We start from the raw sequence: 11,664 nt of genomic DNA on the forward strand, positions 1-11,664 counted from the left end.
TGAATAGCATTGAGCTATTTTTCCGGTGAACGTCTCTGTGCTGCTTTAAAGTACCTCTTAAATGGGACAACCTCTAGCTCACCTGGTAGGGTGTGTGCCCCATATAGGGTGAATCCTTTTAAGCGGCTCTGGGTTCAGTTCTGACCCGCAGCCCTATGTGTGTCATCGCCCCTCTCTCTCCCATATGTCCTGACAATCTACAGCTATCAATAAAGGTGTAAAAAAAATCTGAAGTACCTCTTGAACTGATGTGACTATCTGAACTTTCTAGAATAATGTTGCTCCTGCCAATTTTTTTTCTGTCTTGTTTTTGCCTCTCTTATTTATACTTTTGATGTAAGTCTGTGTAAGTTATGTCTTGACTTACAACTATGATGTTTAAAGAGAATAAACATGCAGTGTAATAAACCGCCTGAGTTTTAATGTACATGTTATTGTTTTTTTATTCTTTTATCAACTTTTGTGTTCAGATTCTGTTCGTGTCAGCTGAACGGAGCCACGCTGATTCAGCAGAAAACTGACGACAACCCTGAGATCAAAGACTTCCTGAAGGTACAAAATACACACACACACACGCACACACACACACTGTACTTTCTGACTGAGATACAGAGGTTAATGTTTATTTTATTAGAAGACTTATTTCACAGCAGCTCCATTAGGGACTGAGGTTAATCTCCATAAGCACCAAATTATAAACTAATATTATTATAATGATCTATTAATTAAACATTCAGCATTAGTTTTTGATGATCCAGCATATTATTGAATAATTTTTCTAATACTCTCTCTCTCTCTCTCTCTCTCTCTCTCTCTCAGAGGTTAGCCATGGATCCCAGGTGTAAGGGGATGCCTCTGTCCAGCTTCCTGCTCAAACCCATGCAGAGAGTCACACGCTACCCACTCATTATCAAGAACGTATGTATGGCACACACAAACACTTCTGACATGCTCACATTCAAAGAGATGACGTGTTAAGATCATTTGAAATCATGGTGCCAAATGTACTTTGAGTTTCCTCTTTCTCATCTTCATGTCTGTTGTTATTGATTATAGATCTTAGAAAATACTCCAGAGTCACATCCAGACCACAGTCATCTGAAAGCTGCTCTGGAGAAAGCAGAGGAGCTGTGCTCACAGGTGAACACACACACACACACACACACACACAAACATAGAATCTTTCAGATAAGATAAGGTAGAACTTTATTTATTCCAAGGTAAATTGTAGAGCATCAGTTGCCGTAAAAAGTAGGAAGGAGTGCAAAGATGAATACAGAGCATTATTAAGGTGCAAATCCAAAATGAAACAAAAGTGTCCCCACGATGATGAACACAGTGAAAAACCTCCACAATGTACATTCAACTGAGCTACAAACAAACAGTGAATAAGAGTAATTTATGAAAAGAGTGGGGAAAAATGAGAGAAACTGTCACTGTCTGGCTGATGCTTGTACAGCTATAGAACTGATTGTTGCAAAAAATTGGTCATTCCCTACTTAAAATTAAGTTTAAGGCAGTTACAGCCATACAACTTCTACCTGTGCCCTCTTCCTTTATCTTTCTATGTTAACTAATACGTAGGAAAATCCCAAAATATTTTAAAATTAAGAGTATAAGTGTATATTTGGTTAGTAATTTACATTAAATACTAGAAAACAAAGCTTTGGATTTATGCATGTCTGAGGTTATAAAGGTAAAAGTCTGTTTTTACAGTATGTAAATGCCTTATCTTCTATAATAATTGTATTTTTTAATGTGCAAACAAATGCGTAGGTAAAATGAACACCCACACAGCCAACTAGAAAATAACTGAATGTGTCTGTGTATGATTTTCTGTTTTAGGTGAACGAGGGCGTCAGAGAGAAGGAGAACTCAGATCGTCTGGAGTGGATTCAGGCTCACGTCCAGTGTGAAGGATTGTCTGAGGTAACTGCAGCACATACACGCACGACCAAGAAGCTTTCCAGACATTGTTTGCGTTGTGTACTACTCACCAGCTACACATTTACAACACAGATATTAAACTACATGTCTATGGTTGTCCATACACTTCAATGATAAACAAAGACCTGCAGAGTGATTAAGGGATCACCTGACCAACTTCAACACAGTAACACATGCAATTATTACGTTACTTATTATTATTAGTATTATTATTTATGTTTAGCCTTAATCTGTACAGCAGTGGTTGGGTGTATTCACATGCTCTTGTGCCTGCTCTTAACACCTAGTTTAATAGAACAATAACAACAAAATAATCAATAGAACGTGTCACTCTTGACTCTGGTATCATCATGTTTGACATTTTATGGACCAAATGATTCATATAAAATAAATAAATAAATAACCAACTTGTCCCTCTTTGTCCTTCAGCAATTGGTGTTTAACTCCGTCACCAACTGTCTGGGTCCCAGGAAGTTCCTCCACAGCGGGAAGTTGTTTAAAGCCAAGAGCAGCAAGGAACTCTATGGCTTCTTGTTCAATGACTTCCTGCTGCTGACACAGGTGATTTCATGCTGCTTCATACACACACCTCACCATATTTCAGAGGGAATATTGTACTTTTTATTCCACTACATTTATGTTACAGCTTACTTTCTACATAAAGAATTTTAAAAGATTTTAGAAGTCTGATTTTTCTCTGTCATCATGTGAATGGGACCGTACCAAAAGTTTGAAGTACAGAAGTACTTCACTGTATGTAATATATAGTAGAAACTATAAAACGATTTTTAGATTGTTGCATGGAATATTTCTTCCACCCCTGGTGACTGTTTGTTTTGTAAGCACAGTCTAATCATCACTGAAACCTTTTACCTCTCTCTAAATCCATCTTTCTCTTTGCCCCCTCTCACAGGTGACCAAACCTCTGGGCTCGTCAGGCTCGGACAAAGTCTTCTCCTCGAAAACACACCTGCAGTACCGTATGTACAAGACGGTAAGACGACAAGCACGCTCATACACAGATGTATGTTCACGTGCTCTGCTTCTGTTTGATCAGGCTCATCAACAGGTCCTTAACTCCTGAAGTAAATATGTTGATTTTTTGGTCTGTTGTGGTAAATTGCTAAAACTTTGGATACCTGCAGATATTTGTACTGTGTTTAAAGTCAAGTATAATTTATTTAGAGTACACCAACCTCCCTTAAATGTATCTGTACTCCCTACATGACTCACACTTACTCACGATAACTGAGCTTTTCTTGTCTCTTTCAGCCAATCTTTCTAAATGAAGTCTTAGTGAAGCTGCCAACAGACCCATCAGGAGATGAACCTCTGTTCCACATCTCTCACATAGACAGAGTTTACACACTCAGAGCCGAGAGTATCAATGAAAGGTAATATGTACGCATGAACAGACACATGCAGTACATGATAGATGCAATTGTTTTTTTTTTTTACAACCTGTCTTATTTTGTTGTTTTTGCTGTCATTCCTGACATTTGTGATGATATTTTACACACTGCTGCTGAGGTCTTGAATTTATCTGCTTTATTTAAAATGTCTGCAGTCACTTTAAAAAGCATGTATCTTTGTTTGTGTGTGTTTATGCAGGACGGCGTGGGTTCAGAAAATCAAGGCAGCTTCAGAGCTCTTCATCGAAACGGAGAAGAAGAAGAGAGAGAAGGCGTATTTAGGTATCTCTCCTTATTATTTTACTCCATCCTGAATGTTTTGTTTGCATAAAACATTTAAATAGTCAAACTGAAATGAATTTCTCTTTGTCTCAGTGCGTTCTCAGAGGGCTACAGGTATCGGTAGACTGATGGTCAACATTGTGGAAGGCATTGAGCTAAAACCCTGTCGCTCCCATGGTACGTTCACACTCCTTTTACTGAAGTTTGAAAGAGAGAAAAGGCTCGTGTTTCTCCTGCTAAACCAAAAAATGCTTATTAGTGCTGTGAGCATCTCTGTTTGTAAAACCCTTTACTGGGGCCTGGGGCCAGTGATGCTCATTATTATTATAATGTTGGATGTAAAATGCTACATTTACCATAAATATACAGTCAATATACCCAAATGTCACCCATAATATAACATACAGTAGATTCTGTTGAGGATCAACAGTTAAAAGTCATTTAACTTGTCTGTTTGTGGTTGACTGGTAAAAGAAACAGATGTTATATATGTACATACACTATATATAAATATCTTCTTGTCTTTATTTGCAGGAAAAAGTAACCCATACTGTGAGGTAACCATGGGTTCACAGTGCCATATCACAAAAACATTACAGGTATGACTGTCGTTACAACATTTACCATCCATTTATCATTTCTGTTTTTATTTTGTGTTGTTATTGTTTGTATATAGTGCTCATAATATTCTCTCATGTCCCATATTTCATTCCTTTTTCTCACACATTTGTGCAGCACTGTTGGATACATTTGTCACTTACTTTTAGACACAATCCTCATTTTAATAAATGTATAAAGTGCTATATTTTTCTTATATATTATATATATATATTATTATATTCTTATATATTCTTCTTTAAGCCTATTTCATCTTTATTATTAGCTATTTTATTTTGATTTTTATCCATTTATCTTTATATTTATGTTTTTTATCCATATTATTTTCATTTTCTCTTTTTTTATCTTTTTATCTTTTTTGTCTATTTCATCTTTATCTGTTATCTAGTCTTTATTTAATCTTTTTATTTTTATATTTTATCTCATTTTATTCCTATTGCAACTTTATAATTTGAAAATATCTTAAGTATTTGTATCAGATCATTCATTTTGCTGCTGTTCTCTCTCTCTCGGTGTAGGACACATTAAATCCGAAGTGGAACTCCAATTGTCAGTTTTTTATAAAGGACCTGGAACAGGACGTCCTCTGTGTCACTGTGTTTGAACGAGACCAGTTCTCACCTGACGGTCTGTCATAATCACACACTGCCTTTTAAAAGATGTTCTCCAGGAGAGATAAATGGCTTTATTTTACAATTCCATCACACATTTTGTCTTCGACTTTCTCCCCCTCCAGACTTCCTGGGCAGGACAGAGATCCGGTTGGCTGAAATAAAGAAGGACCAGGGCTCTAAAGGACCAATCACGAAGCGGTTGCTACTCCATGAGGTTCCCACGGGAGAGATCGTTGTCAGGCTGGACCTCCAGCTGTTTGAGGAACCGTAAAATACCTGGACAGGATCATACTGGACTGGACTTGACCAGACAGGAACCAAAAGATATGATGTGGACCTCACAGCTGGGCTGGATTAGACTGGACTGGAAGACTGGATTCTCTTAGTTTGGTCTGGTTCAGTTTCTTCCACGTTGTGTATGTTTAAGGAGATTGGTACATTTAGCTGAGGGAAAGTATCAGTGTACACACTTTACTTTTTAAATTAAAAGGAAAAACACTGAATATTTAGTTAATTAGAAACAGCAAGGCCCCGAATCCCAGACCTCTAGGGACCCCAGATTCACATTTGCTTTTTGGTAATTTGATTAATCTTTTCATCTATTATACAATATACACTGGGTCCTGCTTTATTTCACCAACTTGGAGCACTGTTCTGTGTCACAATTGAGTTGTAACTCTTAATTGCTTTAGTGTATATTGTGCATTTCATCAATTTACCACGAATTTACTGATAAACAGATAATCTTGGCTGGTTGGTCTCTGTGGGACCCCCAACAGGTTGATCCAGCCTTGAGAGTGTGTCACAATAATTTGTGAAAAGAACAAAACATTGCAGCTAGCCTCGCTGCTGCATTTGATTATTTAATTAGACTGGTTTTGTGGAAATCTTAATCATCTTATTTGCAAAGTATCACAGGCATTTAAAACAATGATGCAGTCTGAATGCAGACAGTATGGGGCGATGGGACAAATTGTCCTTTTTAAGTACAATACTATTAAAAAATCCTTGCAGCTTTAGTGGTTTTGCACCACATTTGTTTGAGTCGAGACAGTAAGTAAAGAGCTTATTATCTCAATTTCAGACTACATATCAGCTTTCTGAAATCAGTATTGTACCTAGAACTGGAGGTCTGGAGTTTCTTCACATCTTAAATGTCTTAAGTACATCTGTCCATCCTAAATTTAGTCAAACTGGTCTTAAAAATGTAGCTGTTTTCTAGTTAGAAATTGTACCAGTTAAGCACTGTACTGTGACAGAAGAACAAGCTGTTCTCATAATGGACTCCACGGAAAATCCAAGTGTCTGTTTTTATTCCAGTCCAGTCCAATCTCCGTCTGTCCTCCTTCAGTCTGGTCCAGTCCAGTATTTAGTCCAATCTGGTTCACTTTGATTTTAATCCAGTCCAGTCCTCTTGGAGATCGGCCGGGTCTTTACAGTTTTCTCTTCCACCGCTTCATCAGACAGTCTGACAGACACTCCAGTGACAATCCCAGCCCTCCTTCTGAGTCCCAACAAACCCCTGTGTGTGTTTGTGTGTGTGAGTGTGTGTCCATGGGTGAGTGTGTGAGCAACAGACAGCTGGTGTGAATGACTGTGTGAGTGTCAAGGTGGACAGGCTAATTAAAGGTACGGCTCATTGTACATTTTTATTTTGTTATTTTTTATGTCAAGTCTTACATCTCTGTCAGAGTGTTTTGATCATCTCCTGAGGCTCTCAGCTGCGAGGGGACTGCATGTAAAGGGACCTTGCTATTTTGAATTCTAGTCTGTTTTGACCTTCACTGAACACTTGCCACGTTATCACAGAAAAAGCTAAATATGTACAGGTTTAATGAGAAATGCTAATGATGCTAATAAGCTGAAATTTATAGAAAGATTTTACCCCATTATATGACAAGTGTCCAGTGTAAATTATATCAAGATGTCCCTTTCACATGTATCAGTTATGATGATGCTGATGATGATATGGCTGAATTAGAGGCACACGGGTGCGACAGCTAATTTAAGTTGAGGTACTGTAAAGAAGAATGTCTTAATTTCCTTGTTTCTGTGATGCACACGGGGGTCGTAGTTTTAGGTGATTCTTGTCAAACCTCTGTTGTTATGTTGCTGCTGTGTGGAGCTGTCACAGTGGCCGTCACTATGCAGGGGAGGAAAAACCCTGAAAGAGTCGCGGGGCCCAGAGCTGGATAGGGGCCCCAAGAACATGCTAGGTACTACAGACACGTATTTTATAGGTACAGCCTTTTAGACCATTTCCACACTCTAACCCTGAGGAAGCTCAGTGTAAAACAAAATAATTTTACTGTGCGTCGGCACTCCCAGCACTTTTAAAACACAAACACTGTTGCGGATATTAGAGCAGAGCAGGATACGACTGACCAATGTTGCACAGTGGCCATTTTGAATAGTCAAAGAAGGAAACTAGATAAAACTTAACATATAAAATTGTTCATGAATATACTGTATGTTTCTTTTATTTAATGGCTCAGTAGTCTAAGCACTGTACTTGTAAGCAAACATTACGCAAATAAAGGGAAGTAGTGCATTTGTTGAGGACTATTTTCAGCAGCAGACTGATTCACATTTGGTGCTCTAGTGAGTATTTGGGGCAGGCGGTGTATGACTGTTTACACTTGGTTTTAAAATGTGTCTTGGGCAGTCAGATCACAAGTGCACAGTGCGGGATGCAACTGTAAACCGCAGACTGTAAAATTTTGGACGTAGCTACCATTATGTCACCCATTGGTTTATGGACTCCCGATTTGAAGCTTCGAGTTCGGCATTACGTATGTCACCAATTTGTTTTTTTTTTGGAGCCAGAAGTGACCACATTTAGGCAAGAAGCTGGGGCAGTGGTGGAGCGAGGGATGGTGCCCTGAGCAGCTGCTCAGTTTGCTTATGCGCCAGGCCGGCTCTGTCGGCAGGATTGAAATCTGCACACAAGTGGAGATGCTTGTAAAAGACACAGATGTGAACAGCGATGTGTGACGGCTGTCCAGGTGTGTTCAGATAATAGACACACATTTTAAAACCGAGTGTAAACAGGGTCTATGCTGAATTGAGTCAAAATAAACCACAGTGTGTGTTCATGGTAATGAAGGAGTATGTCACAGAGTGGTCATCGAGTTTCTGGACAACAGTGGATAGAAATAAGATATATACACAGACATATTAGTAGAATCAAGGAAAAATAGCACATCATCGGCCTCATCCTTTAAAGCTTTTTTATTTTTGCTTTAGTACATTCAACTTAAGATAACCAATTATGAGAATAGAAGCTATAATGGCTGCTTAAATGCAGCAAGGACATTGGCTAGCTAGAGAGCTATTTAAAAAAAACTTCTGGTGCCTTTACATGGGGCTGTGTCAGCTTGTTCATGAGAAGGTGCCAAATAAAAGGCTGCACAAGTTGTGATAAAGGCTGACATGTCTTTAAAAAAATAGTATAGTGGAATTGTCACCTGTCATGTTCTTGTTCTTTTACAAAAGGGCAGCAAAGATGAGGCATCAAGAAATTTAACCTCTTAATTTTGAAGCATATCATTCACTTGATTTCCTTTGATGAAAACACAAACTCAGGAGTTACTTTGAAGGCAGCGTTAATCTTCCCCACCATGAGTATTCAAAATGGCCGCTGCATTAGATAACATTGCCAGTGCATTCGTTAAGCAGAGCTGTAGTTCGTTAGTTAGCTAGCTACTTGGCCAGTTAGTGAACTTAGTTAGTCATTTCAATTGTATGCCAAGGTTACTGAATTACCACTGAGACAACCAATAGTTACCTTAGTGACCAGCCACTGTCCAATCAGAAGTCAGCGAGGCTCAGCCAGTGGCAGCAGCTCGACTGTGGAGGAAGAATGTTTGTGTTTCCCCAGACTGATGATGATGATGATGATGATGATTAAGAATGATGATGAATTTGTCTTACATCCCCGTCAACCCCCTCCCCTTCCTCCTCTCCACACTGTACTGAAACTAATCCAGTTTGAACCCGTTCTTACTGTCGGCCTTCCAGGTTGTGTATAATACTACTGCTATCTGAGAGTTAATATATGAGTGCTACGGGGGGCGATAGAGACAGCCTGCTGTTAATTATCACTGTAGAAGATGATGTACGTTGTTGTCTTTCAATGTTCAGAATAAACTTCAGTTGGACCAAGACTGCAGCGTTCGATATTGTCCTTCATATGAAACATATTTAAGAAGGAGACTTCTCTTATTCTCAGATTGAATGTCATGAAATCTTGTCCACATGCCAAACAAGTTGCAAACCACTGAGCCACATATGAAAAAGCATTCAAGCTTTCTAAAGCTTTTTATTGTTTTGCTTCACGTGATAACACATTTATGAGTGATTGGGTTTGCATATATTTTTGCACAACTTAAAATCGAGCAACAGGCATCCAAATAAAAAAAAAAAAGATCAACATATCAAAAATATTTTTAAGAAAAACAATTAACAGAAGTGTTTTTTTTTACATGTTCTGCAAGACTTCGAGCAAGATGAAAGTAGAACTGAATGATTCAAAAGAGATCTTTACCTTGGCTATGACATGTTTGTTAATATGAAGATCGGCTGACCTGACTGTCTGACAGATTAAAGGGTGGGAATGATTATGATAAAGAAAGATTTAAAGCAAACATTTTCTCATTGCGGGACATGCTCAGCCCCTCATCATTTCACTTCAGCCTGATGACACTGACATTTAAGTTATTCAGCAGTTCAGCTCTGCTTGTTTTGCTTTGTTGTGACTTTGTATGTTATAACATTGCAAAAGCAACAAATGACCCATTCAACATTTGTATGTAGGGCCCATCAGGGTGGTAAATGGGCTGAAAAATTGGCCCCCAATGGGACTATTCACAGGTTCCACATAACCCCATGCCAAATGTCCACATGGGTGAGTCATGCTCGTGCTGCGTGGGCACCAACAGGATATGGGTCCAAAATAGGCATCTTATCTAGGGCCCACTTGGATAACCCACCCATGTGGGCAATTGGCATGGGGCCAATATGGAACCCATGGACAATCCCACTGGGGGCCCACATGGGACACACACACACAAATGTTGGCTTGGAGGCAGGGAGTCTTTCTCCTCTTGTTTCATTTTTCAGCTGGGGTCAAATCTGACTGCCATGGCAAGTGAAGCCTGTGGGCCACATGGCTTAAAAAGGAGACTCACAAAGTCTGCATTAAGCTACAGCAGCTTGGGTTTGCACTGTGAACTGAGAAAGTGCCATGCAATAAGTATTAGGCCTGTAACATAGCCTACTCCTGTTCCAAACCTCTCAGTTCAGTTTGGGAACAGTCCTTCCTATCAGCATGGATTCAAATGTGAGGAAGTGTAACTGCTTTGGCTCTGTGGTGCTGGCACATGCAGTGAAAGGGGGGCGTTGTCTTTATTGTAGCAAATGTGCATCAAGTCAGACAGATTTAGGCATTAAAAAAACCGGAATGAGGCCAATGTGTCCTTCAAAATAAAAGCGTCTTCACTGGCGTCACATATTGACAACGTACTGATCTACAGTTGTGGAAAGTAAGTGCGTGCTTTTGCTCCAGTATTAAACTTTAATACCATTTTGAGGTACTTCTAATTTATTTGAGCATTTCCGTTCTATGTTGCAGTTAGATGTTCAAAGTGTCTTTATTAGTTGGCCCACCCAGTGGGTAATTTGTTGTGCACGGAAAATTCAGCATTCCAAAACAGGACGTTGCAACATTTCAGATTTAAAGGACACTAAAACAAAATACATTAAAACAAGTATCATCTACTTTCAAAATAGTATCAAAGTATAAGAACTCCTACAAGTAGCTATCATAGAAGGTCTTAGCTCAGTATTTCAGAAAGAAATACTTTTCACTTCAATACATTTATTTTAGTTACTTTCCAAATTAAGATTTCATATAATAAACAGTAAGTAAAATATTTACTTAACTAAACTACCAAAACTATATAAAGTACTTAAAATTGGCTCTTAAAATAGTCTACTAATATTAATACCTATCTATTAAACAGAATTTCCCATTTTAGAATAATGTGTATCATACAACTCTAATTGGATTATAAGATTATCATTGATGCATTAATGTTTACATCACTTTAATGTTGTATCTTGTAAAAGTAGGGTTAATTTCAATGTATTTATATAGGCTACTGCTGCTAGGTTCATACATTTCTCCATTGAGGATAATAAGGGCATATCTTAATAATAATGTAATAAAATTAGTTTAATTGTTGATTAAATTTTGTAAAATTAATATAAATCGCAAAGTAACTGTCTGAAGTAATCAATTCAAATGTAGGATAAAAGTACAATAACCTACTTCCTCTCGTAGAAAAGTAGGCTATTTATCATGTTTAAGAAATACGATGGGGTAGTAATGGAAAAGAATTAAGAAAATACAGTTTTACAGTTTATAGCTTCTTGTTTTCACATTACTAGCCCACTTTAAATTATTCAATAGATGTTACCAATCACTGATATTTATATGATTTATGTTATAGACAAAAAAAAAAGTCCTGTACGAATGATAATCACAATATTTTCTGTCAATCTAAAGGGAAATTACACATCAGTTAAACAGAGAAATATAACAAGATGACCATAATGGAGAGGTTGAAGTATCAATATAACATAAAATGAATATATGAATTAAGAGAACTGGGCCAATAAAATAAAATTAATTGAGGAAATGAGCAAGGGGCAAAAACATGTTGTCGTTGAGGCTTTTATTTTGATAATCGGGACCGGAAATGTGGTCGTCTTCTTCTGTGGTTGTTGAT

At 38.0% G+C, this 11,664-nt stretch overlaps 1 protein-coding gene across 3 annotated transcripts in view; it reads left to right on the forward strand.

Moving 5' to 3' along the window:
* itsn1 (intersectin 1 (SH3 domain protein)) overlaps positions 1-5,284 on the forward strand; it is a 47,249-nt gene extending 41,965 nt beyond the window's left edge. For all 3 annotated transcript variants that reach the window (XM_033651438.2, XM_033651446.2, XM_078160950.1), the window contains 12 exons: positions 471-552; positions 820-918; positions 1,057-1,140; positions 1,846-1,929; positions 2,377-2,508; positions 2,861-2,941; positions 3,220-3,341; positions 3,559-3,641; positions 3,735-3,818; positions 4,176-4,240; positions 4,778-4,886; positions 4,996-5,284. In XM_033651438.2, the coding sequence (XP_033507329.1) occupies positions 471-552; positions 820-918; positions 1,057-1,140; positions 1,846-1,929; positions 2,377-2,508; positions 2,861-2,941; positions 3,220-3,341; positions 3,559-3,641; positions 3,735-3,818; positions 4,176-4,240; positions 4,778-4,886; positions 4,996-5,144 (1,174 nt within the window). In that variant the 3' untranslated portion in view covers positions 5,145-5,284. The remainder of the gene's footprint in view (positions 1-470; positions 553-819; positions 919-1,056; positions 1,141-1,845; positions 1,930-2,376; positions 2,509-2,860; positions 2,942-3,219; positions 3,342-3,558; positions 3,642-3,734; positions 3,819-4,175; positions 4,241-4,777; positions 4,887-4,995) is intronic.
* Positions 5,285-11,664: the final 6,380 nt, after the last annotated feature.

Source organism: Epinephelus lanceolatus, chromosome 17 (genome assembly GCF_041903045.1).
Source record: "Epinephelus lanceolatus isolate andai-2023 chromosome 17, ASM4190304v1, whole genome shotgun sequence".
In the NCBI taxonomy this organism is placed as follows: Eukaryota; Metazoa; Chordata; class Actinopteri; order Perciformes; family Serranidae; genus Epinephelus; species Epinephelus lanceolatus.